The sequence below is a fragment of the Schistocerca americana genome, chromosome 6, assembly GCF_021461395.2.
Source record: "Schistocerca americana isolate TAMUIC-IGC-003095 chromosome 6, iqSchAmer2.1, whole genome shotgun sequence".
NCBI lineage: Eukaryota > Metazoa > Arthropoda > Insecta > Orthoptera > Acrididae > Schistocerca > Schistocerca americana.
In genome coordinates this window covers 54,753,323-54,776,410 of record NC_060124.1, presented here as the reverse complement: position 1 = coordinate 54,776,410, position 23,088 = coordinate 54,753,323, and the positions used below count along the sequence as shown (strand labels likewise).

Genomic DNA, 23,088 nt, shown 5'->3' with positions numbered 1-23,088 from the left:
GCTTTCGTATGATTGCTTTTTGTGTTTACGATAGTAATTTTATTATAGCTTATAGATGTTTATGAGACCGTAACTGGTCCATCTGTTACCATGAACAGCTATTACAGTTCTGATCTGTGCTAGTGTATAGGACACTGTTTACATGTTAATCGAGTCACAGGATGTTCTTTCTTTTCTGCTGTTATGAAGGAGAAAGAAATTTACGTGCGTGCTGCGTCTCATTTCATTATAATTGACTGGTCTTTAATTAGACCGTAATGTTATGATTTTAAATTCATGGTTATGTACAAATGAAAAAATGTCTGATTCGTGTAAGTGCCCAAAAGCTTTTATCTTTTTACGTTTTCGTATTTTTATCCAGAGGGTCTTTCACAGTGAAACGTCCCCTTTGAACAATTATACATGACTGTCCTTAAACTGACACACAATATTTTTTTTAGCACAACGCAATCTGACTTTCAAAAATCCCTACAAAAGAATGGCCCTGACTAACATTAACCTATATGTTTCGCAAATCACTTACCTCACCAAGAATCTTGGTTACTCGAACTACTGCAATACAGCAAGAGCCACTACTCCCAGCTAAATAAATGATTCAAACTACGGAAGGCACTAACTACTGATAGGCATAGTTAGCAAATGGAAGATTTTAATAGGGAACAAACAATGTATTTACCGTAATAGTGTTGAAAACTCATAATATACATAGCAGTTCATGACATCCAGTCTTACAAATTTCAAAACTCCGCCATCTCTCTCCCCACATCCACCACTGCTGGCGGCTCACCTCCAACTGCGCAACGCTACGCGCTGTTAACATCCAGCTGCCCAACACTACAATGGCGAGTATTACAACAATGCCAACCAGCCACAGACTGCACACAGCACAGCCAGTGATTTTCATACAGAGCGCTACGTAACGTTGCCAATAAGAAAACATAAACAGCCTACTTACAACGGCTGCTATTGTTAAAGAGGAATATCGGAGACTCCATGCATACTTGTCCTGTATCCGTTATAGGTTACGATCTAAAATAATGAGAGTTATAATACTGCCACACTTATTTACTATTTTTTATCATTTCATCCAGATGTTCCATCACTGCCACCGCTCCTATGATGATGACTGGAAGATGCACACGGATCCACTTTTGTAATGTAAAGTATAGTTTTCTCAAAAATGTTTTCACATTTCATTATTATTGTTAAAACATGAAGTTAGGATACTATCATTTACTTTTATACTACGAGAAATGCAGATACAACCTCCGTGTGAAACCTGCACATCGAATAAAAGCGTATTAGGAATGTTGAGGCTACTATCAGTGCGGAAGATGTTGGCATTCAGAAAATTTGTTTTGAGAACCACATTACAATTAAGTTATTAACACCTACTGAAATGATTTGCTTTCCAATGCTGCTGATTGGATTTGGAGCGAATAAAATATAGGTATTAGCATCCAAATTCTTGGCGCAGCAACATTATAATTTCACGTAATAACTGACCTAACATCGTCTAGACCGCAGTCTTTCTATCAGAAATGTCTGCAAAACAACTCTCTGGTCGACGATATTACCTGGAGCATTTAAGTCCATTACAGAAATTATAATGAAAACTACGTACCGTCATTTCCATACAGTGTGAATATCAACAAAACCGTCAAAGTGCAGGCACGGAATCCTGAATGGAAATGGAGGAAAAATGGTCCTGTGGAGTTCTGTACCGTTGCTACGGTAGACGGTGAGGACGATTGAAAATTCTCTGACCACGTGTTGTGTGTTCTTTGTGTGTTGCGAGCTACTTGACTGAAGCAGCGTGCTGTAAGCAGCAGAACGGCCCGGTATTTATGTCGGGAACAAGCCGAGATGGTGTTTGTGTACGGCCAAGCAGATGCAAACGATCGAGAGGCAGCACGGCTATACCAAAACAAGTATCCTCACAGACACCAACCACATCACACAACATTTGAAGTCCTTTTCGGGTGTTTGTGTGATCATGTGTCCTTTCAGACAGATGAACGGGGGGCAGGAGGCGGCGGACTGTGCGTACACCTGATTGGAAGGGATAGATTCTACAGGATATTGAGACGAACCCTAGTACAAGCTGCAGACAAGTTGCCCTCCAAAAATGTGTAAGCTAAAGTACGATTTGTGTATCCTGCATGACAACAGCTTCTATGCCTATCACCTGCAACGAGTGCAAGTGTAACAGCAGCGAGTTACCCTCTACGGGTAGGATTTTGTCGATGGTTCGTGCACCAGACCAACACCATTATGGGAATACTGTCGTCAGTCCTCTCTACCGACGTAGCAACTTTTAACAAAACTGGCATTATCACTCTGCATGATCGTCATCTTTGGGTTACAGACAATCCTCGGGGAATGGTTGAGATGTCTCATCAGCATCAGTTCAGCATCAACGTGCGGGCAGGGATTCCTTTCGACCACATACTTGGACCGAGTGTTGTTTCACAACACCTCTACGGAGGAATGTACCTGGACATCCTGCGGAATTCTCTGCCTGGGCTGCTTGAGAATTTGCCAATGGCAACACGACATGTTATGTGTTATCTGCATAACGGAGTGTCACCCAACTTCTGAATTACATCTACATCTACATTTATACTCCGCAAGCCACCCAAAGGTGTGTGGCGGAGGGCATTTTACGTGCCACTGTCATTACCTCCCTTTCCTGTTCCAGTCGCGTATGGTTCGCGGGAAGAACGACTGTCTGAAAGCCTCCGTGCGCGCTCTAATCTCTCTAATTTTACATTCGTGATCTCCTCGGGAGGTATAAGTAGGGGGAAGCAATATATTCGATACCTCATCCAGAAACGCACCCTCTCGAAACCTGGCGAGCAAGCTACACCGCGATGCAGAGCGCCTCTCTTGCAGAGTCTGCCACTTGAGTTTATTAAACATCTCCGTAATGCTATCACGGTTACCAAATAACCCTGTGACGAAACGCGCCGCTCTTCTTTGGATCTTCTCTATCTCCTCCGTCAAACCGATCTGGTACGGATCCCACACTGATGAGCAATACTCAAGTATAGGTCGAACGAGAGTTTTGTAAGCCACCTCCTTTGTTGATGGACTACATTTTCTAAGCACTCTCCCAATGAATCTCAACCTGGTACCCGCCTTACCAACAATTAATTTTATATGATCATTCCACTTCAAATCGTTCCGCACGCATACTCCCAGATATTTTACAGAAGTAACTGCTACCAGTGTTTGTTCCGCTATCATATAATCATACAATAAAGGATCCTTCTTTCTATGTATTCGCAATACATTACATTTGTCTATGTTAAGGGACAGTTGCCACTCCCTGCACCAAGTGCCTATCCGCTGCAGATCTTCCTGCATTTCGCTACAATTTTCTAATGCTGCAACTTCTCTGTATACTACAGCATCATCCGCGAAAAGCCGCATGGAACTTCCGACACTATCTACTAGGTCGTTTATATATATTGTGAAAAGCAATGGTCCCACAACACTCCCCTGTGGCACGCCAGAGGTTACTTTAACATCTGTAGACGTCTCTCCATTGATAACAACATGCTGTGTTCTGTTTGCTAAAAACTCTTCAATCCAGCCACACAGCTGGTCTGATATTCCGTAGGCTCTTACTTTGTTTATCAGGCGACAGTGCGGAACTGTATCGAACGGCTTCCGGAAGTCAAGAAAAATAGCATCTACCTGGGAGCCTGTATCTAATATTTTCTGGGTCTCATGAACAAATAAAGCGAGTTGGGTCTCACACGATCGCTGTTTCCGGAATCCATGTTGATTCGCCAACATCTCAACAACATCTTCCCCGTATGTAGGATTGGACGCGGAGACCCTGTAGCGTTTCTTGGTAGATGACCAGACCTAAACTGCTGTATTTTTATCTGTGGGTGCATCTGAAAAGCGTTGTGTACACCTAACCAGTTCTTGATGTGCAGACCCTCCAACAGCGTGTTAACGACGCCTGTGACGCTATCCTGAGAGAAACCAGAACGCGCAGACGTGTGCATTGCATCCCATGGACACCATTTTGAACATCTACTGTGGCGCGTGTGTGATGCAGCTCTATACCGTGTTCCGGGACGATTTGTTGTCGTTGAACGCCCACCGCCCATTTCCGGACAGATGTTCACTGGACACTTTTTTCCGTGCCTGCAGTTCGTTGCAAGTCACAGTACAGTGTACAGTGCATAGCGAACGGTATCTTGTACCCGTTCCTGTACCTATCACAAATGGGGTGAGGAATAAACAACTGTCTATATACTTCCATAGGACCCCTAATTTCTCTTATCTTGTCTTCGCGGCTCTTACGAGAAATGCGCGTTGGTGAGAATAGAATTGTTCCGAATTCCGTCTCTAACGTTGGGTCTCTAAGCTTTCTGAGCAACGTTTAGCGCAAAACAGGTCTTCTTGCCTCTAGGTATTCCCATTCGAGATGGTGGAGCATTCCCGTACCACTCGCGTGTTGATCGAACTTACCAGTGACAAAAGCTAGTTACATGCCTCTGAAACACATACATGTTTTCTTTAAACATTTGTTTGATGGTTTCTTCTGACTCTGAATTTTGGAACAGTTCATTTAACAAAGAATGCAAAATTCTTGATTTTCTGTGGTATGTATGTTCGACAATATTATGCAAAGTTTTCCATCACTTCAAACATTTGTTATAAAATATCCCTGTCCCGGGTGACGCTCACGTCAAGTACGAACTGAAGTTGTATTATTTCGTGTTTTTCAAAATGTTCTTCGCGTACATTTCACTCGATCTATTTATTCAAATTCTTTACTGTCGGAGTTATTTCTTCTGTAAGCATCAGGGACATGGTGCCCTGGTTAATGAGCTGTTGCAGCTGCATCATTACGCGGCCGTACTACTTTCCTTCCCCGGGAACTGTAGCTGCGCTTATCTCATCCGAAGTCTTTCATGAACCAACCCACATAGTTGTAGCCCGAGAAACATTATCTGCAAGACTTGGTCACTTGAGGAAGTTTGCTAAATGCACCAAACGAAATATTATTCTCGTTCGAGGAATAAGGTATGGCGATAATGCTTTATAAAATCTATCACAACGACACGGCGTTTTGTAAGGCAGTTAGTTTTAAGGAAGGGGCTAGAGAAGGGCACTATTATGTAAAGCATGTGTATAATTTATTTTACAATTATTATACTCCTCAAATAATCCTCTTTGTAGCCTTACCGACGTCGTTGAAATTAAAATAATTTTTGAAAAAATTACAGTACAGGAGTTCTGAAACTAATCATGAGGTGGATTTTATTCTCAGACTAAATATTATACCAGCATGCACAGTTGTGTGGCTTAGGTTACATAAAACTGACGTTATAAAACCATCAAAAAAGTAGCTGAGACACAAGCGTTACCTGGGTATTTATTTAGAGTTGTTCTCCAGACACGGTACACATGGAATTTATTTTTGACTCATTAATCTTCTTTGTATACAACATTTCAACTTGTATGATTTGGGACATTAACTAGGAGCTTGTTTGCTTCACTAACATCGGAGAGAGTCACTTAGCGCTGGACGTGCGAACAGCAATCGACACGAAAGTCCATACTTACCACATGCGGTGTTTGACAATGTACGTCGTGTTGATGGTCTTGGCATGACATAAGCTCATAGAGAATTGTACAGGTTTAATGCGGAATGGTAAATTGTTACGAATAAGCAGGATTCGGGAAAGAAATAACTTTAAGCCTCTGTGATTGAAGGGTTCTGAGGAGCGAGACAATGCATGACTCTCTCGATTAGAGGTATGTAGCGCCTCGCTTTCGGAAGGAGTTTTCAAGAGCCAGTATAAGTCTGATGTTCTCGAGCTGCAGCAAGTCTGGCCTCGCAATGTTCATTGGATTCTTGGAGCCGCATAATCCTCAAACATACAGTCATTCTAATGTATTCGGAAAGACTCGGCCATTTTCTAGGCACTTTCATTCATAAACAGAAAAGAATATAAAATGTAACGATTAGGCACCAAAACCATAAAACAAACTTAATAAATTCGTTTTTCCTACCACAGAATATACGAGGCGTATTCCGGAAGTAAAGACCGATCGGTCGCAAAGTGACAACCACAGTGAAAATCCGATAAAGCTTTGCATAGATGTGTTGGACAGTGTCTCTAACAAGCCTGTTGATCGCGTCACGTCTGTATTTTCAGTTCTGTGAGCATAGTGACCTCGTAAAGATGCCTAGAAAACAATGTATCCAGCCAAGTATGAATGGCCGTGAGAGATTTCGCCTGATTTGATGCAGCCCACACAACCTAACTGTCACGCATTTCCTTCATCATGACAGTTCTCGGCCGCACTGCGCATAGGCAATGGAGACCCTGCTGCAGCGTTTTCGGTGGGAAGTGTTTGATCGTCCTCCATACAGCCCAGACCTTGTTCCATCTGATTTTCATGTCTCCTGACATGGAAAAATGGAAATGAGCGTTTGGCGTCATTGGCCGGGAGGCCCCTTACAGGGCACGTCCACCGCCTTTTTGCAGGTCTCATTACATTCGACGCCACATTGGGCGCCCTGCGCGCCGGATGGGGATGAAATGATGAGAAAGACAGCACAATGCCCAATCCCTGAGCGGAGAGAATCCCCGACCCAGCACGGAATCGAACCCGGGCCCCTTAGGAAGGCAGTACGTCAGACTGATCATTTGATCATTCAGCTATCGGGGCGGGCTCTCCTGACATGGGTATGAAGTCAACGTTTTGGTACAGACAAGGAACTGCAGATTAGCGTAGAGAATCGGCGAAAAGTGCAGGCGCCGAGCGGAATAGCCGCGCGGTCTTGGGCTCTCTGTCACGGTTCGCGCGGCTTCCCCTTTCGGACGTTCGAGTTCTCCCTCGGGCATGGGTGTCTGTGTGTTGTCCTTTGCGTAAGTTAAAGTTATATTACGTAGTGTGTAAGCCTAGGGACCGATAACCTCAGCAGTTTGGTCCCATAATACCATACCACAAAAAAGCGCAGGCGGCTACCTTCAACGACGAGGGTATTGGAAAGTTGGTACAACGCTACGACAAATGTCTCAGACGGAGCAGCAGCTATGTAGAGATGTTGCTGGAAGGTTTGACTAACTATTACAAACAAAATACCTTTGATTTTCACTGTGGTTTCCATTTCCGGTTTGTAAATTGTTAAGTATTACCGAGGTGCTTTCATAACTGTGGCTGCCCTACATACAAAAATAGTATCTAATTTATTTTACTACTGTCTTTGAGGTCTTGCTTTAACCAGTCCCGATATTTATCGTTACAGACACTGTAACTTACCTACAACAAATATGTAACGCAGTTAACGTCGCTATAACAAATGCGCCTGTGTTCGTCTCTGAAAATGGACTAATCAGTAATCGGAATCTAACCCACATAACACAGCATGCATGTTGTAGGAGTGTCAGTTTCACTGTCATTTAAGCCCTCAACGGATCGTTACATGAAAAACTTGAAACTAACATTTGGACGAGCTATCTGACTGCGTTTTTGAACAAGAATTTACAAGTGATACAGAATCTGACTTGTGCAACGGAATTTACTGGATTAGAGTACGTGACATGTGGTGTGTCAGTGTCTCTGTTTTGCTCCTAAGTTTTGCACTCACCTCTATAGATTACTGCCTTTTTCCATGTGGTTTACAGCAATTCGCAGCAGCAGCAGCAGCTGAAGTTATTGTTACTAAGAATGAATTTAATAAGAAGTTTGCTTGGGTCCTGTTAACTACTAACTGACTTGTAAGAAGGGACTTCGTAAATTAAGTCTTCTTAAAAACTTCAGAAATCATTATGACCAAGTATTAACAATGGCGAAATGCCTCACAATAACTGTATAAGTATCAATAACGGCTGACAGCTAGATTAAAAAATTATTTCAATTACAAAGTTACATTAACATTAAATAACCACAGCATATTTATGAATGGGTTGTGGGGAATAATTATTATTATTAGGAAGATAAGGAGGCTTCTTTAACTGAAAGCCAAAACATGGGATTACTGCAAACTTGGACTAACAATGACGAGGGTAACCCTGCAATTGCTTTTGCGCTATGTTTACGAATTTTATTTTGAATTCCATCTTCAAACGTAGTTAAGCAATCTAAGTCCCTCCTGACTATATAAATGAAATCAGGCCTTCAGTGTGGTAAGATATGTCGCCCCGGACGTGAAGACAGCGTGACACGTCTTCTGTCTCCGAGTTTCAGAACGACGCTTCACCCTCAGATTGTTACTAGTCTCACAACAATGCTTAGAATCACGCTCTCATGTTTCGCCCTCATATTGTTACCAGTCTCACAGCAATGCTTAGAATCGCGCTCCCATGTTTATCCCCAAGATTGTTACTATCGATATCTGAGTGCTTATTTTTTTTCACTCTTACACAATGCAAAGAATGGCGTTAAGTTTGCTAGATTGATTTCAATGTAATGGAGAGTTCTGACACACTACTTCCAACACTACTGGAAACTGTCTATTCAGTCACTGCATTCATACTAAATCTCGGGGGGGGGGGGGGGGGGGCGTCAGCTGCCTCTAAGCCAACAGCTTTCGTTGGCAGTCGGCAAGCAATATCGGTTCTTTGTTCAAAGTAAGTGATCCAATGCATCGCAGGACAGTTGGTTGGAGTGTTTCTTGATCCGGGTCGGGAGCTATTTTTGGAGGTTCCATGCTGTTCTGATGAAGTCATATTGTCTGGTGGAGAGCCATGTTATTGATCAACCTTCTGTACGTGCAAGATGTCTGGTGAGATATATCCAATTTATTTGCGTGATTTCGCGCAGTGGGGTAGGTCCATGGAGGTACGAACATACCTTTCTTGTATTCTGAGGCGTGAAATGTTTCTCAATATGCGAAGTTATAAATAATGCGAAAGACATAAGATTTCGCATAAGTTAATTAGCGTGGCAAGAAAGCACATTCCAATGACGATACGAAAATTATTTTTCATGGAATAACCCTGAAGTGCAACTAAATTGATAACGCTGAAAATGAAAGTTATTAGTAGATAAATGCACCACCGCCAGTAGTGTATGTTAGTAACCGCGTAAGCTTCATGGAGATGCTCATCGAACAGCAGTAGAGTGTTTTTTTTTTCATTTTTTTACGGGAGCATCAGTCAATGTGCCCATCACCAATTCCTCTTCTGTGCCAACCTGCTCATGTCACAGTAGCACAGTTATTCCCTGGATCTATTTCGATCTCTGTTTTTCCTACAGCTTTTAATCTCAACAGCTCCCTCTAGTACCATGGAAGCTATTCTGTGATGTCTCAACAGATGCCCTATCATACTGTCCCTTCTTCTTGTCAGTGTTTCCCTAATATTCCTTTCGTTGCCGGTCCTGCGGAGAACCTCCTCATATCTTACCTTATAAGTTACCTAATTTTCAATATTCTTCTGTAGCACCACATCTCAACTGCCTCGATTCTCTTCTGTCCCATTTTTCCCACAGTCCATGTTTCATCACGATACAATGTTGTGCTTCAGATGTAAATTTTCAGAAAATTCTTCCTCAAACTAAGGCCCAAGTCTGATACTAGTAGATTTTCCTTGGCCAGGAATATGCATTTTGCTAGTGCTTTGTCTACGTTGTGATCACTAATTTGGTGTTAAGTTCCTCGTCCTTCTCATTTCTGCTACTTCTCTTTACTGTCGTCTTTCTTCGAGTTACTGTCAGTCCATTTATCTGTAGTCATTAAACTGTTGATTCCAGTCAACAGATTCTGTAATTCTTCTTCACTTCCACTGAGTGTAGCAATGACACTAGGTAATACTTCTAATTGATACCCATTCATCATGAACTTTAATCCCACTCTTGAACCTTTCTTTCTTCTTCGATGTAGAGAACAGTGCTGGGAAAAGGACTAAATACCTGAATTACGGCCTTTGTAATTCTATCACTTTGTTGTTGGCCTTCATGTCTTGTTGTTTCTTCTACTTAACAACCACGAAAAGACATGCGGGCAATATTAGAGATATTAAGTTTACATGAAAGTTTACCAATAATCGCTATTCCCGCGCATCATTGGTGACTGGAACTAAATTACCCGCAGCTGCACACCTTAAGTAGGCTTGTGAAGTATAGATGTTGAGATATATGTGGGACGTCAGTACACGAGGTACACTGCCGAGTTCGCAGACTGCGCAGCCCCGCCCCTCCCCTTGACTAAATTGATACAAATGATTTCAATTCCCCTGGAATGTCAGCCCTGAGTGACGGATGTCTGGCGCTGTGCCTGCTGTTGCAGACGGTGTCGGTGGCGGTGTCGGTGCTGACTCTGACGTTCATCAGCGTGGACCGCTGGTACGCCATCTGCTTCCCGCTGCGCTTCAACTCTACTACGGGCCGCGCCAAGACGGCCATCGCCATTATCTGGCTGCTGGCTCTGGCGTTCGGTGAGTACCGTTCCCTGGAAACAGAGATAGATATCCGTACGTGTCTGCTCGTTATCTGCCTTCCCTCTTCCTGCTTTGTTCCATTTATTCAGTACTAGACAAGACGAGTTAATTTTTTTCGAATGTAGTTACCAATTTTTCGTTCTGTTCGTCCGTAATCCCTACTGACGTGTTTGTGAAAATATTATAAAATTAATTTTTGTTTATTTGAGACAAACAGAATAAGAAAAACCTTCTTCCGCAAGTCACTTCAAATCAGGCACCTGCAATCGCAGTTACATTCTATTTAAGCTTATTCGTTATGGATACTGATAATGTCTTATTGTGTACTCTTCTTGTTATTTTCTTCTTCATCTTCCGTTACACCCTCTTTGGAGTACGAGGAATCAGTTTTTTCTTTGCATATTGTTCCTTCCTTTGTGGCCAGTATTTCTTCATTCTCTCTGATCGTCTTCTCTCCTCTTCCGAGATTATGGGTTTCTACATTATTTGAAATGTGGCCTGGAACGTTATCTTTTCGACTTTAGCACTTATGTGAGCTGTTCTACCGAGTAAAGACTTTTCCGTAATGTTCATTCGCTTAGTTCTTTTTCAGTTTCCACAAACTACTTAGGTTAGAGTTCATTCTGAGAAGACGTCCATAAAAATATAGTCACCTTTTATGCATAGTATCTGAGAGTTTTTCAGTTTCATTACTGATGTGTGCTATTGTATTATCCTGAAATTTTGTTTTTGTGATGTTTCTTAAATTTTTGTATTACATTTAGTCCTAATTGTTCTATCTGACCTATGTGATTAATAGTTATGATCTATGCTGAATACAATGCTTCTGGCTTGATCAATGTTATGTAATGCTTAATTTTGGACCCCTACGAAAAGAATTTATCGTTTTGTTTCTCTTTCATCAATAGGAAGGCTAATTCAAGTTTGTTTCTCCTGGATTCTATTGCTTTCCATTCTGTTATATTCTATCTAATCCATTCCCCCACATATATAAATTCTTTCAGCATTTCTGATTTCTGTTGGACTTCAGGTATTTATTCTGGTTTACATTGTTTGTCACGATTTTGATTCTTTAGAGGAAATAAGGAGACCTATTTTACCTCCTTTTTTCTCTAGTTCAAGGAATTGTTCCTTTGCTTCTTAATTGTTTCAGCAAATAGGACCATATCATCTACAAAAGTAGTGCAGTTTATTCTGAGATTCTTCTTTTTTGCAACCCAGTGTTATTTATCTCTTTATATTTCTGTACTATTCTCTGATTCCCTTCTCAAGTCTAACAATAATGGGGAAATCTCATACCTTGTCTTACTGCTGTTTTCATTTCCGATGTGTTTGACACTACATTCAGGAATTTAACTTATGAAATCTTATTTGTAATAGTGGATTTTATTACGTTAGTTGTTTTCTTATCCAAATCCAGTTCTTCGCTTGCTGATATTTCTGGTTCTCGCGCAATAGAATCATAAGCTTTCTTGAAATAAATGAACGGAATTACATATGTCTTTGTCCTTGATATCTGGTATTTTGTGTATTCGTTAAACATAAATGTACATAATTACTATTAGTCACTTTTAAACATTCTAGATTGTTAACAAAGTAATATGTTATAAAATATATGTCGGCGGTATATCACTCTTGCTTAATGGTTAGACAGAAGAAACTGATAACCTTGCAAAAGTAATGAACAAAATATGTCTGAATATCAACTTCACTGTTGAACACTGGACCGTCAAAGGTTTAAATTTCCTGGATTTCTCCATAAGTAACTTCAACAACAAGAGATAATTTTCAAGTTTACAGGAAGAAACCAACATATGCACATGGCACAATCAGTAAAACCTTATGTTACGCCGATAAGCACATACTGGCTTCACTCAGAGCAATGAACAACAAAATGCAAAACATCCCATTAGAAACAGCTATCCAGGCTGATGGAATAAACACCATTAAAACAACTGCTTACAACAGGAACACGATCAAGAATTAGTATTTGGGCTAAATAGCAAAATCAATTTCCACAGTACCAACCACAGAGGCAACCCAACATAAAATAACACCATGGCACACCTAACAAAAAATATGTGAACATGTCATATTAAGGAAAACTGTCATATTAAGTAGCAAACCTTTAGGAGGAAGGGGTTTCAGAATCAGGTTTTACTTAAATAACAAAAAAAATTACATAACCATCCTTAGTATCAAAAATAACAGCAACAGAAATGCACGAACTTACTTGAAAGACATGTTAGAAGATACACAATGGACAGACAGGAATAAATTTCAATGTATGTTTCCGAAAAACACGTGGATGCTGTTCGCTTAAAGACCTTAATCAAACCAAACGTTGGCCTACACACCGCTGAAGATGAACATCAAGTGACAGACGTAAGACACAACTTAGAAAGGAAGTAAAATGAGCATATTCCAAGAAACCGAAATTCATTGTCACAAATGTGTATCTCCATAAGACACCCAAAATAACCAAACAGAATTATCCACAAAATTTTTCTAAAGAAATTTCCATAATTTACTTATACATCCATGCGCTAAGTACAGCCGTGAAAAATCATAACCCAGCATCAGCTCGTCCATCGATTGCACATAATAATTCTACTTCAAGTGAGTCAGTTGTTTGCACTTATTGTTAGTAAATGTCACTTTAGGAGCGAGTAAAATATGTAATATTCTTTTATATAAGATGTATTATATTTTTATAATAATCAACATAGTTTAATCAAGCAGGTACTGCTACACTTATTACATGACCATACAAGCATTCAGCACTTCATGCTACGCATTGATAGTTTTTTAGTCTTGCAGAAGTTTAATTTAGGAATGGTGCTTTCAGAACGTGTAAGTAAAATATAACTTCGACCATAGGTATACTTGTTCCTTGTCAATAAACATGGAGGTAAAAAAGGAGGGAGATGGCGCTACAGATTTACGCTTTACGTTGTTTTGAAGCCTTAGCGGTCTGGGCCTGCCGCCGTCTTAAACAGATCCAAACATCAGCAGACTCCTGTTTGCCACTGATTCTTGTTCATTGTTCCTGTCGTGTATGCACAACAGCTGCTTTAGAAACTAAAAAATACAGTACTTACACGAATAACATAGTGTCAGGAATGCAATTTCGAACGGTTTTCTGTTCTCGAATGTGAACTCGCTATAAAATACCACATATCTGGCCTAGTTAATACGGTTAACACTTATTTTGTTGTTCGAATAATAAAAAAGTGAAGGATTTGATATGAAAAGGATGCTTTCGTAATACATTCAGTTCCAGTTTTACTGTATTCGTAATGACAGAAAATGCTCGTCTTCTTACTAGTACTGTCACTTGTTCGTTACGGTTTCAGCTGTCTACTCGTATGCTTAAGATCCCCAATGTTCACGTTAGCAAAAAACATACCTACATCTTCTCTGTTACCCCATCAACGTGTGCGAGTAGGAAAGAACCAAGGTATGCTATAGTATCTTGTGCATGTCATGAAAGTGATCGATTTTTGAAATGTCAAAGAAACAGAACTGCATAGAGGTGTACTTTCAAGCAGAATCGAGTTCTTGTTTCATTATATTGTCGCTGTATTAGTGTCACTGTAGATAACACATCTTTTCACTTTAACGTGTTACCTATGACGCGTCATTCAGGGTAGCCAATAATAGCAATTTACAGCGTAAGTCGATGATATAACTTATTAAAAGGTATTTCAACATTGTGCAATGCAATAAATGCTATAAATGTGATTAAGGGAACGGTTTCAAACTCTTAGATCCCGTAAAAAGGATCTTTTGCTTTAACATGTATGTATCACATTTTTGGTAATGATGACCTAACCTGTGTAATATGTAGGCCCACCTTTCCAACAGTAGCCTATCTGCTTCTTTTCCTGAAATATCTCTCGCCAGCATTCCGCCAGTTGTTCAGCAATAACTAAACAAATCATAATTGGAATGTTCGTCTACTATGATCATCTGCTTAATTTTGGTTCTCAATTTCATTTTGAGGTTTTCAAAGCTTATAAACCTATACCATGGTTTGCGATGCACCAACAGTCAGTCACATTCATGTTCTATGTGTCATTTGCATGATAAATCGTAATGATGTGGAATGAGTAATTCTGTATTAACGTCATTTGTTTAATATCACTCCATGGTGATCATTTATTAGTTTTTTGGTTTTTAATTAAAGATAGACGTTAATAATTCCTACTCGTCACCATTTACACATTACAACAATGGGAGCAGTTGTCAAAGAGAAACGTTTCCTCATTAGTTTCAAATGTTACTTTGGTCCCTGTCAGACATTTTATGTCATCGGGCAAGTCATCAAAGCATTTCGTTGAGGCATTGTGAACTCCTGTTTGTGCTGCAGACAACCTTAATTTGGCGTAATGAATGTAATTTTTTCTTCCGCTTTTGTAATTATGTACATCATTGTTCTTGTTGAAGTGAAGCGGATTGTTTACTACAAAATTCATGGGGGAATAACTATACTCTGAAGCAGAGAGAATGCTTGTCACTCACCGAGCAGGGGGCAGGCATGACGAAAAGAGTGTTCACGTACGTTTCCGGCCAAAGTCTTCTTCAGAAGAATGCGAAGCACATACACACATAAATACAATCACACACACAAAACAGACACACTGTCTGCTGTACGCTGTCTCCGGCAGTTCTAGCAAGAAACTTTTTTAAAGAGGGAGGATATATGAATAACGAATAATTATCGGAATTTACGGCATGAGATATTGCACGAACAATCAACCCGGTCACATAGACGAGTGTTGTGCGGTGCGAGACCGTTGACACAGTGTAGCTCGGATGTCGCAGTATCCGCGATTTGGAAGGAAAAGAAAAACACAGGAAATAAGAGAAAGACCGGACACCAAGTGAAGTAACATCTTAGAGGATAGTAACGAAAGAAAACATCACCGGTTTGTGGGATAGGACAAAAGTAGTTAGGCAAACTCAAACAATGGGATATCCAGGTTGGAATATGATCAATACCCGGTGATTCCGGCTACAGCAGCATTATATACAGCGATAATGTATGCGTGGCTTTTGTGTGCATGATTGTTTGAATGTGTTATTGTGTGTTCTGGCACAAAGTGTATGTGATGAACATTCTTTTCGGCGTGCCTGTCTGTTGCTTGACTGTGTCTTCACTGCGGTGCATAGCAGTCTGTTCTTTCCACAATATTGTTGATATTCCAACCTGTACTTCCCAATCGTATTTCTGTAGGCTTAATATGGGTTTATACAATTATTTTTGTTGTAATTACTACGCAAACGCGAGCGAAGCAGCGGGCGCGAATCTAGTGAATAATATGACATGTGTTACGTGGTGTGAAGAAAGGGAAGGGGACACACTAAAATGATGAATGAATACTTGAGGACATAAGGAAGATTAGGATCTGGCTTGTAGTTTTCGATGAGAAAGAACGAAAAGAGAAAAGGAGACGGAGAGAGAGACCAAATATTTCCAGATTATGTATTCCTCCTTGCTTGCTATCTATGAAATTAACTGACGGTCATATGTCAAGCACCACCGTTGCCGTGGACACGTGCAAATTAACTACTATAAACCCATGACAGGCGCCGGCTAATTAACGTCAAACGAGGCGCGTTGCGGGAATAGATATCCACATCGCTTTTGTCGAGAGAAGACTTTCCCCTCCATCCCTCCCACTACCCCCGCCCCTACCTGCGCTAACAACGTGTAGCTGTCTGCTTTGCGAGCAGGGTGCAGTAGCTGGTAACACGACCTGCCCTTCTTGTGCAAGCTGCTCCGAGGGCAGTAAGGGGTGGTGTGTCAGCAGTATAGGATATGACACGTTTATCGGAAGAGTCACGGAAGCGAGACGATGTATGCGTGAAGAGATGCTGTATCGAAAAAGATAGCAGCCACGAAATGTCCTGCAACATCGATAATTGTCTATACATATTCTTAAAAATTCTGTATATATAAATACTCAAATTAAAAGTTTCTGTACAGCTTGTAATAGACCTGGTTTGTGAATAACTACGGGAGCTGCTTAATTTCAAAGAATCATGTTTTTTGCATTTATTTCTATTCATCACTGTTAACTCTTTCAGTTAGTTCCTCCTTTAGAACCTCTAAAAGTTTGATAGAAAAAAAACGGAAATGAGCGTTTGGCGTCATTGGCAGGGAGGCCCCTTACGGGGTAGGTCTGACCGCGTTAATACTTTCGACGCCACATTGGGAGACCTGCGCGCCGGATGGGGATGAAATGATGATGAAGACAACAGCCAGTTCCTGAGCGGAGAAACTCCCCGACCTGGCCGGAATTCTACCCCGGCCACTGAGGACGGCAGTCCGTCACGCTGACCATTTTATAAAATATTTTTATTTTATTTCTTTAAGTTTTCTTGTGTGATATAGATTAGGTAGTGGGGTGGCGGAGGCAAGGTGGGCAGGGGTCGCAACCCGAGGCCTGGCCACTGTATCTCCTCCCTCTCGTCCTGGGGAGGTGGTACAAAGGATGCAATTGGTGTATTATTGTGAATGTTTTTTTGTTACTTTATTTTTTTTAAATTTTTTTAACACTAAGTAACTGAAAGCTAGTAAGTACAGTCGTTGCGCCGAGTTGGGGACGCACATAACTACAAACATGCTTATAGTTGTAGCGGAGGGCATAAAGAAAGGGAGCAAAGTGCGGGGCTAAGGAAGCCATGCCGCAAAACCTAGAGGTGGAATCCATACCACCATTAACCGGTGCTACATCTTGCACCGGATGGGAAACAAAAACTGTTAAGACCTTTTCACACCGGGGACAAAAAGAGGAAATGGGGCAAATACTGCTACAGAGCGCGAGGGGTCACGACGAAGCTCTCCATCTGCTGTATCATGTAGGTATGACTTCTCGTAATGACCAAGGTAGAGCCCACGTTGTACCGTTTAGTGTTCTATCATCGTCTTGTAATTTTAGCTTCTATTACCCGTGATGTTCCAACTACGTGGAGAGTCGTGGAACCCAATCCACAAATAATTGGAAAAATATTGTCGATACTTTGGGTTACAGAGGATCTTGCACTGTCGTTCCTGCAAACAGTTCCAAAAGTCTAAAGTGTCCTTAGTGCCGTCTTGAACCGAATAATCAACTGCATGTCCACAAAGCCACGTCATGGCATTAGTTTTTGTGCGTGGGTAATACGTCTCATCTGGGAATAAGACAGTCTTGGGGTCGATATGATTCGGCGTCACTAAAAGGAAGTATGCTGACATTTGGTTCACTAAGTGCCACACTGCCGTAGACTCGCCACAGCTAAGACAGTGTCCATCGTTGTCTTGAACGTCACAGCTCGTGCACCTGCGTGAGTCTACCATATGGATCGAATTTAGCCTTTATCTGGTCACCTGCTTACCGTTAACAGTGATATACCACATCGCCGTGACGTCAATGTCCAGTGTTACGTGGTGAATTGTCCTCCACACTACTCGCCGGTTGACGTTCGGGTACTTCCTCTCCACGTCGTTATCGGGTCGTCCACGTTGCAGGACCCGATAAACCGTCTTTGCCGTCGCCAGTTGAGTCGCTGGTAAGTAAAGTCGAACGTAACTGAGTTCGAGGTAAAAGACACCGATGTAGAAGAGCGAGGAGGGGACGTGGTGTATCGGCACAGGCGGCAACAGGGAGGGCGGTGCTACTGCTTCTATTACGGTGCCATAGTTTGACTAATGTGCTCACAAAGAGGGCGACCACTCTGTCATGAACGTGATAAAGACCAAGCCCTCCCCGATCCGGGGTAAGGGTGAGAGTCTCATATTTGATATTGAAAAGCATTCCTGGTCTCACGAAAGACCCAAAAGCCGTAAGTATACGGCGAGCTAACTTCTCCGGAATAGGTAATATCTGGGCGATGCGGGAATGCGTGACGCTAAATGTGTGTTGACATACTGGGTCCGTTGAACGATGCCCAGGGCTCATAGGCGGTTGTTGGCAATCCTAGTCCGAATATTTCGTAAAAGCCGTCGAAAGTTGTGAGCAGTGGTTCGTCGTATATCGTCTATAAAATCAATGCCGAGACATTTCAAAGTATCTCTGAGCTGTAAGGGGGTGACGCTGTCCTCAGACAATCCGACCCCGATGTTCATCGCCATCGAATTTGCTACGTTGATACGACAACCAGTGACCATGCTATATGTCGCTATCCAATTCAGTGCGCTAGCGATGTCTTCGCCGTAGCGGATGACAATCACCAGGTCGTCAGCGTACCTTTTACATCGGATCGTATGGCCTCAAAACGTTATACCCGTTAGTCGTTGGCGCAGGCCGCATAGGAGTGGTTCCATGGCCACAGCGTAAAGTAAAGTGGACAGAAGGCAGCCTTGGCGTATCGACCGAGAAATGGTGAGGGGCTGCGTAGATCGGCCGTTGACGATCACCTTGGACGTCGCCCCACGGAGTAGTCGCATGACGACAGTGACGTATGGCTGTCGGCACCGTATATGTTGGAGGACGGCTTCCAAATAGTCGTGGTACACTCAGTCGAAAGCTTGACTGAAATCGATTGCCGCCAGTTCACCCTTCAGACGACATGACCTCGCCAGTGAGACCAAGTCACGATATTCAGTGTATGCTGTTTGAATATTATTGTAGCCTCCTAATGACGTTTGATCGGGTGAGATAATGTTCCGTAAGGTCTGGTGTATCCGAGCCGCCAACAGTCGAGAAAAGATCTTAAAGTCGTAGTTCAATAGCGTCAATGGGCGGTAGTTCTGCAGTCGTGAGCCATCGGATGGCTTACGAAAAGGAATAATCATCCCCTCCACAAGGGCCGCAGGGAGCGGCACTTCCGGGGATGGTAGTTCGCGACAGATGTCTGTCCATCGGGTGGCTAGTAAATATTGAAAAGTCCAGTAAAATTCCAAGGGGAGGCCATCAGGACCCGGAGACTTGTTGACAGCTCCTTTTCTAATGGCGTCGATCACTTCTTCTTCTGTAATTTCTTCCATCAAGGCCGCTTCCATTGCCGGGGTGACGGTGCCGTAAATCGTCTGAGAGACGTCCTCCAGTGCTGTCGGATCAGGGGTCTGAGCGGAATAGAGTTGGGGATAATGATTGTAGAACACTGTGTTTATGTCTTGTTGCGTGGTGAGGCGATGACCGTCCTCCGTGTCGATGAAGCGTATCAACGCTCGTTGGCGTCGTTTACCTTCACGAAGGACGTGGAACATTGACGGGCGTTCGCTCGGTATCCGATACGGCGTCTGCGAGTGGATGACCAGCCCCTCTAGGTGGCAAAAATGGTTCAAATGGCTCTGAGCACTATGGGACTCAACTGCTGAGGTCATAAGTCCCCTAGAACTTAGAACTACTTAAACCTAACTAACCTAAGGACATCATACACATCCTTGCCCGAGGCAGGATTCGAACCTGCGACCGTAGCGGTCGCGCGGTTCCAGACTGTAGCGCCTAGAACCGCTCGGCCACTACGGCCGGCCCCTCTAGGTGGCGTCGCATATTAGCGATGATCTGAGCCTTAGCACGGTGGACCGCCGTTTGTCGTTCCGGAGACGGCGCCATAGCATCGCAGTCACGCGGTACCCTGAAGTAAAAATCGAGTGTATGTCTACGCCAAGCAGCGTGGTCGCGACCGTAGGTTATCAACGTTCGTCTCAGTGCCAGTTTGGCGCAGTCCAACCACCAGCGGATCGTTGTGGGATATGCACGGAGGCGAATTTCACACGAATGCCACGTATCCTCAACGGCTTGGCGGCAATCCGGGTACGACAGGTGAGCGATGTTTAATTTCCACTGGTTGCAGCTTCTCCAGACTTGTTGCCGCCGCAGGGTGACGCCACAAAGTAAGCTGAGTGGTCCGAGAAAGCTGCAGGCCACAGTTCCGCATCATGTGTTCCATCGGCGAGAGAGCGTAAGACCCGGTCGATGCGACTTGAAGACTCGTGTGTGAATCCCGGTCGGTGGCCGTGAAGATGTTCCCAAGTGTCCACTATCTGCAGTTCTCGAATTAGCGTCTCGAGTTCCGGGCACTGATTATGTCGTGGGAGTTGGTCTCTGGGCGCCAGTATGCAGCTGTAATCACCTCCAAACACTAGATGGTCGTGGCGGCCTTGGAAGAGCTGGGCGAAGTCTTCCGCAAAGAATCGTGCAGGTTCGTGACGTTTGTCCGTCCCGGAAGGTGCGTAGGTATTGAGTGCCATTCCTCTAGCCACAGACAGAAAGAGGATATCGTCCGCCACTATCCCTTCCCGAAGAAGTACAGCGACACCGCTGCCTGTGTGGGAAGCTGGAGAGACGCAAGAATCGTAACCGTACATGCCTGGGAAGTTGTCGACGTACACATCCTGGAGAAGGGCTATATCGATGGAAGCAGAATTCAACATATCCTGAAGCAAGGATAACTTAGCGCATGTCCTTGTAGTGTTGATGTTTATAGTCGCAAAGCGATAAGTTTGAGGTTATCCATAGCAACCGTGTTGGCCATTAATACCCTTGTAAGGCTGTCTCGTCACTGTATCTGAGGCTGGGAAAGGATCGACTCTGGTGGGGTAAATTCCCCGAGTGTCGTCCGACATGATGGGCAAGGAGTTTTCCTCACTGTCGTCTTCCCAGTCGCCATGAAATACCATCGGCCCGTTGGTGGCTGTTAGTGGCTGCTGCGGTACTCGGTGCTGAGTCCGTCGGCTCTACTGGCTGGGAATCGGCAGCGGCTGTCTGCCTGTGATCCTGCTGTTCTGTGGGGTCGGAGAGATAGAAGCCGTCACCATGGCGATCTGTTGGGTGGGATGTTACTGCGGTCTCTGTACCGCCGGTACCGTCGTCGGAATTTCCACAGTCCATGTCAGACGATCGCTGCAAACACTTGTCCGATGGAGCACGCCGCCGTCTCTTGTGTTTCCGCGGGGAACACTGTTTACGGACGTGTGTTTCAGTATCCGAATGTGGGTGGATTGCTTCGGCTCCTCCGGTGTCTGGAAGAAAATACGCTGTCGGCACAACCCGTGGTTCAATGTGCGTCCTGGCATCCATGCCATCTTGCAAGGTCGGTCTGTGATTATCTTCAGGTGGGGGCGCCGTTTTAGGGGCCGGATCCGGTACTGCAGAATCAATCATGGTCTCGCTATCACGGGCGGCTATCAGACGAATGTGGTGAGCATTGGAAAGGTTTGCTGCAACCTCGGCATAATTGAGAGGAAGGGTCGTCACCGTAGAAGGAGGCATAGATTCACCTGTCGGGATTTGAGTAAGCCGTCGTCGGAGACAATCCGACCGGACGTACCCTTCTTGGCCACAACCGGAGCAAGTGCGTGGCTGACCGTCACATATAATGATCGCCATACATCCGCCGATGACAAGATATGACAAGATATGATGGTACATGTTTGGTCAGTACAATTTTGTGATCTGTCGTACCTCGTTAAGAACGGGGTTTGTTGTAAAAGTGGTCCATTTTTTGGCCATATGGCTGACCACTCTACCGTAAGGCTGGAAAGCCGCGGTGACTACGTCCGGTGGTACTTCGAAAGGGAATTCGAAGACCGTATCGTACGGAGGCCAAGCCCTGTGTGATCGATATAGACCGCCCCAATATGGCCATCAGAATGTTTGAATCTAAGATCGTTCGCATGCGCGCGCACGATTCTGTTGCACACCTCGTTACTTACTAACTTGACGTAGACAACACTGCTCGTGACAGAGATACCAACTATGTCCCGCGGTTCAATTTTAACGTCGTCACGTAGAAAACGTTCCACATCAAAAGCTCGCGGTCGTGCATGATCTGGTTGAAAACTGATCTTGAAGGTAGTTTGACTGTATGAATGTGCCATGTTGCTTCGGTAGTGATGGACTCTAAACTAGCGACGACGAAGTAGTAAACAACTGCGAGCACTCACGACCGCGCTGACGGAACGTAAACAAGACGTCCTCGCCGCAGCGCTGCAGAAAGCAGACTGCCCATTCAGCTATCGGGGCAGACGTGTACTAATAGGGAAAGACGTCCAATATAAATACGTTGGAAAATGAAGAAGGAAAAATAAGAATTAAAAATCAAGAGCGATGTTCACAGATTAGAAGGACTGTAATAAAGGACTGTAGCCTTCGACCCCATTTTTCAAGCCACACGTGGAAGAAGAAAGGACGGAAGTACGAGGGTGGTTTTAAAAGTTCTCGGAATGGAATAGAAATAAGTACTTATATCACCGAAACTTATTTTATTTTTCAATGTAATCTCTTTGTAGATTAATGCACTTGGTCCAACAATGTCCAGTGCCTTGATTCCATCTCGAAAATGAGTTTCCTCCAGGCCTGCAAAATAGTTGTCAATTTCGGCTATCAATTCTTCGTTTGAAGTGAATCTTCGTCCACCAAGAAACATTTTTAAGTTTTGGGAAGAGATGGAATCCTGAAGGAGCCTTATCAGGTGAATAAGGCGAGTGTGGCAATAATTCATACCGTAGTTCGTGCAATTTTGCCAGATCGACGGCACATGTTTGCGGGCGCGCATTGTCTTGTTGGAAGATGACTTCATTCCTTGCTGAACCTAGCCTTTTTTCGCGTATCTTTTGTTACAATTTCTGCAGGAGGTCTGCATAGTTTTCCCCGGTAATTGTTTGCCCAGTGGAGAGATAATTTACAAACAGAATCCTCTTCGCATCCCAGAACACTGATGCCTTGACCTTTCCCAC

General features: G+C 43.4%; 1 protein-coding gene across 1 annotated transcript in view; it reads left to right on the top strand.

The window, feature by feature from the left end:
- The window catches only part of LOC124619953 (orexin receptor type 2-like), a 120,631-nt gene that overhangs the window by 5,920 nt on the left and 91,623 nt on the right, over positions 1-23,088 (top strand). The window contains exon 2 of the mRNA XM_047146615.1: positions 10,268-10,415. Within this exon, the coding sequence (XP_047002571.1) occupies positions 10,268-10,415 (148 nt within the window). The remainder of the gene's footprint in view (positions 1-10,267; positions 10,416-23,088) is intronic.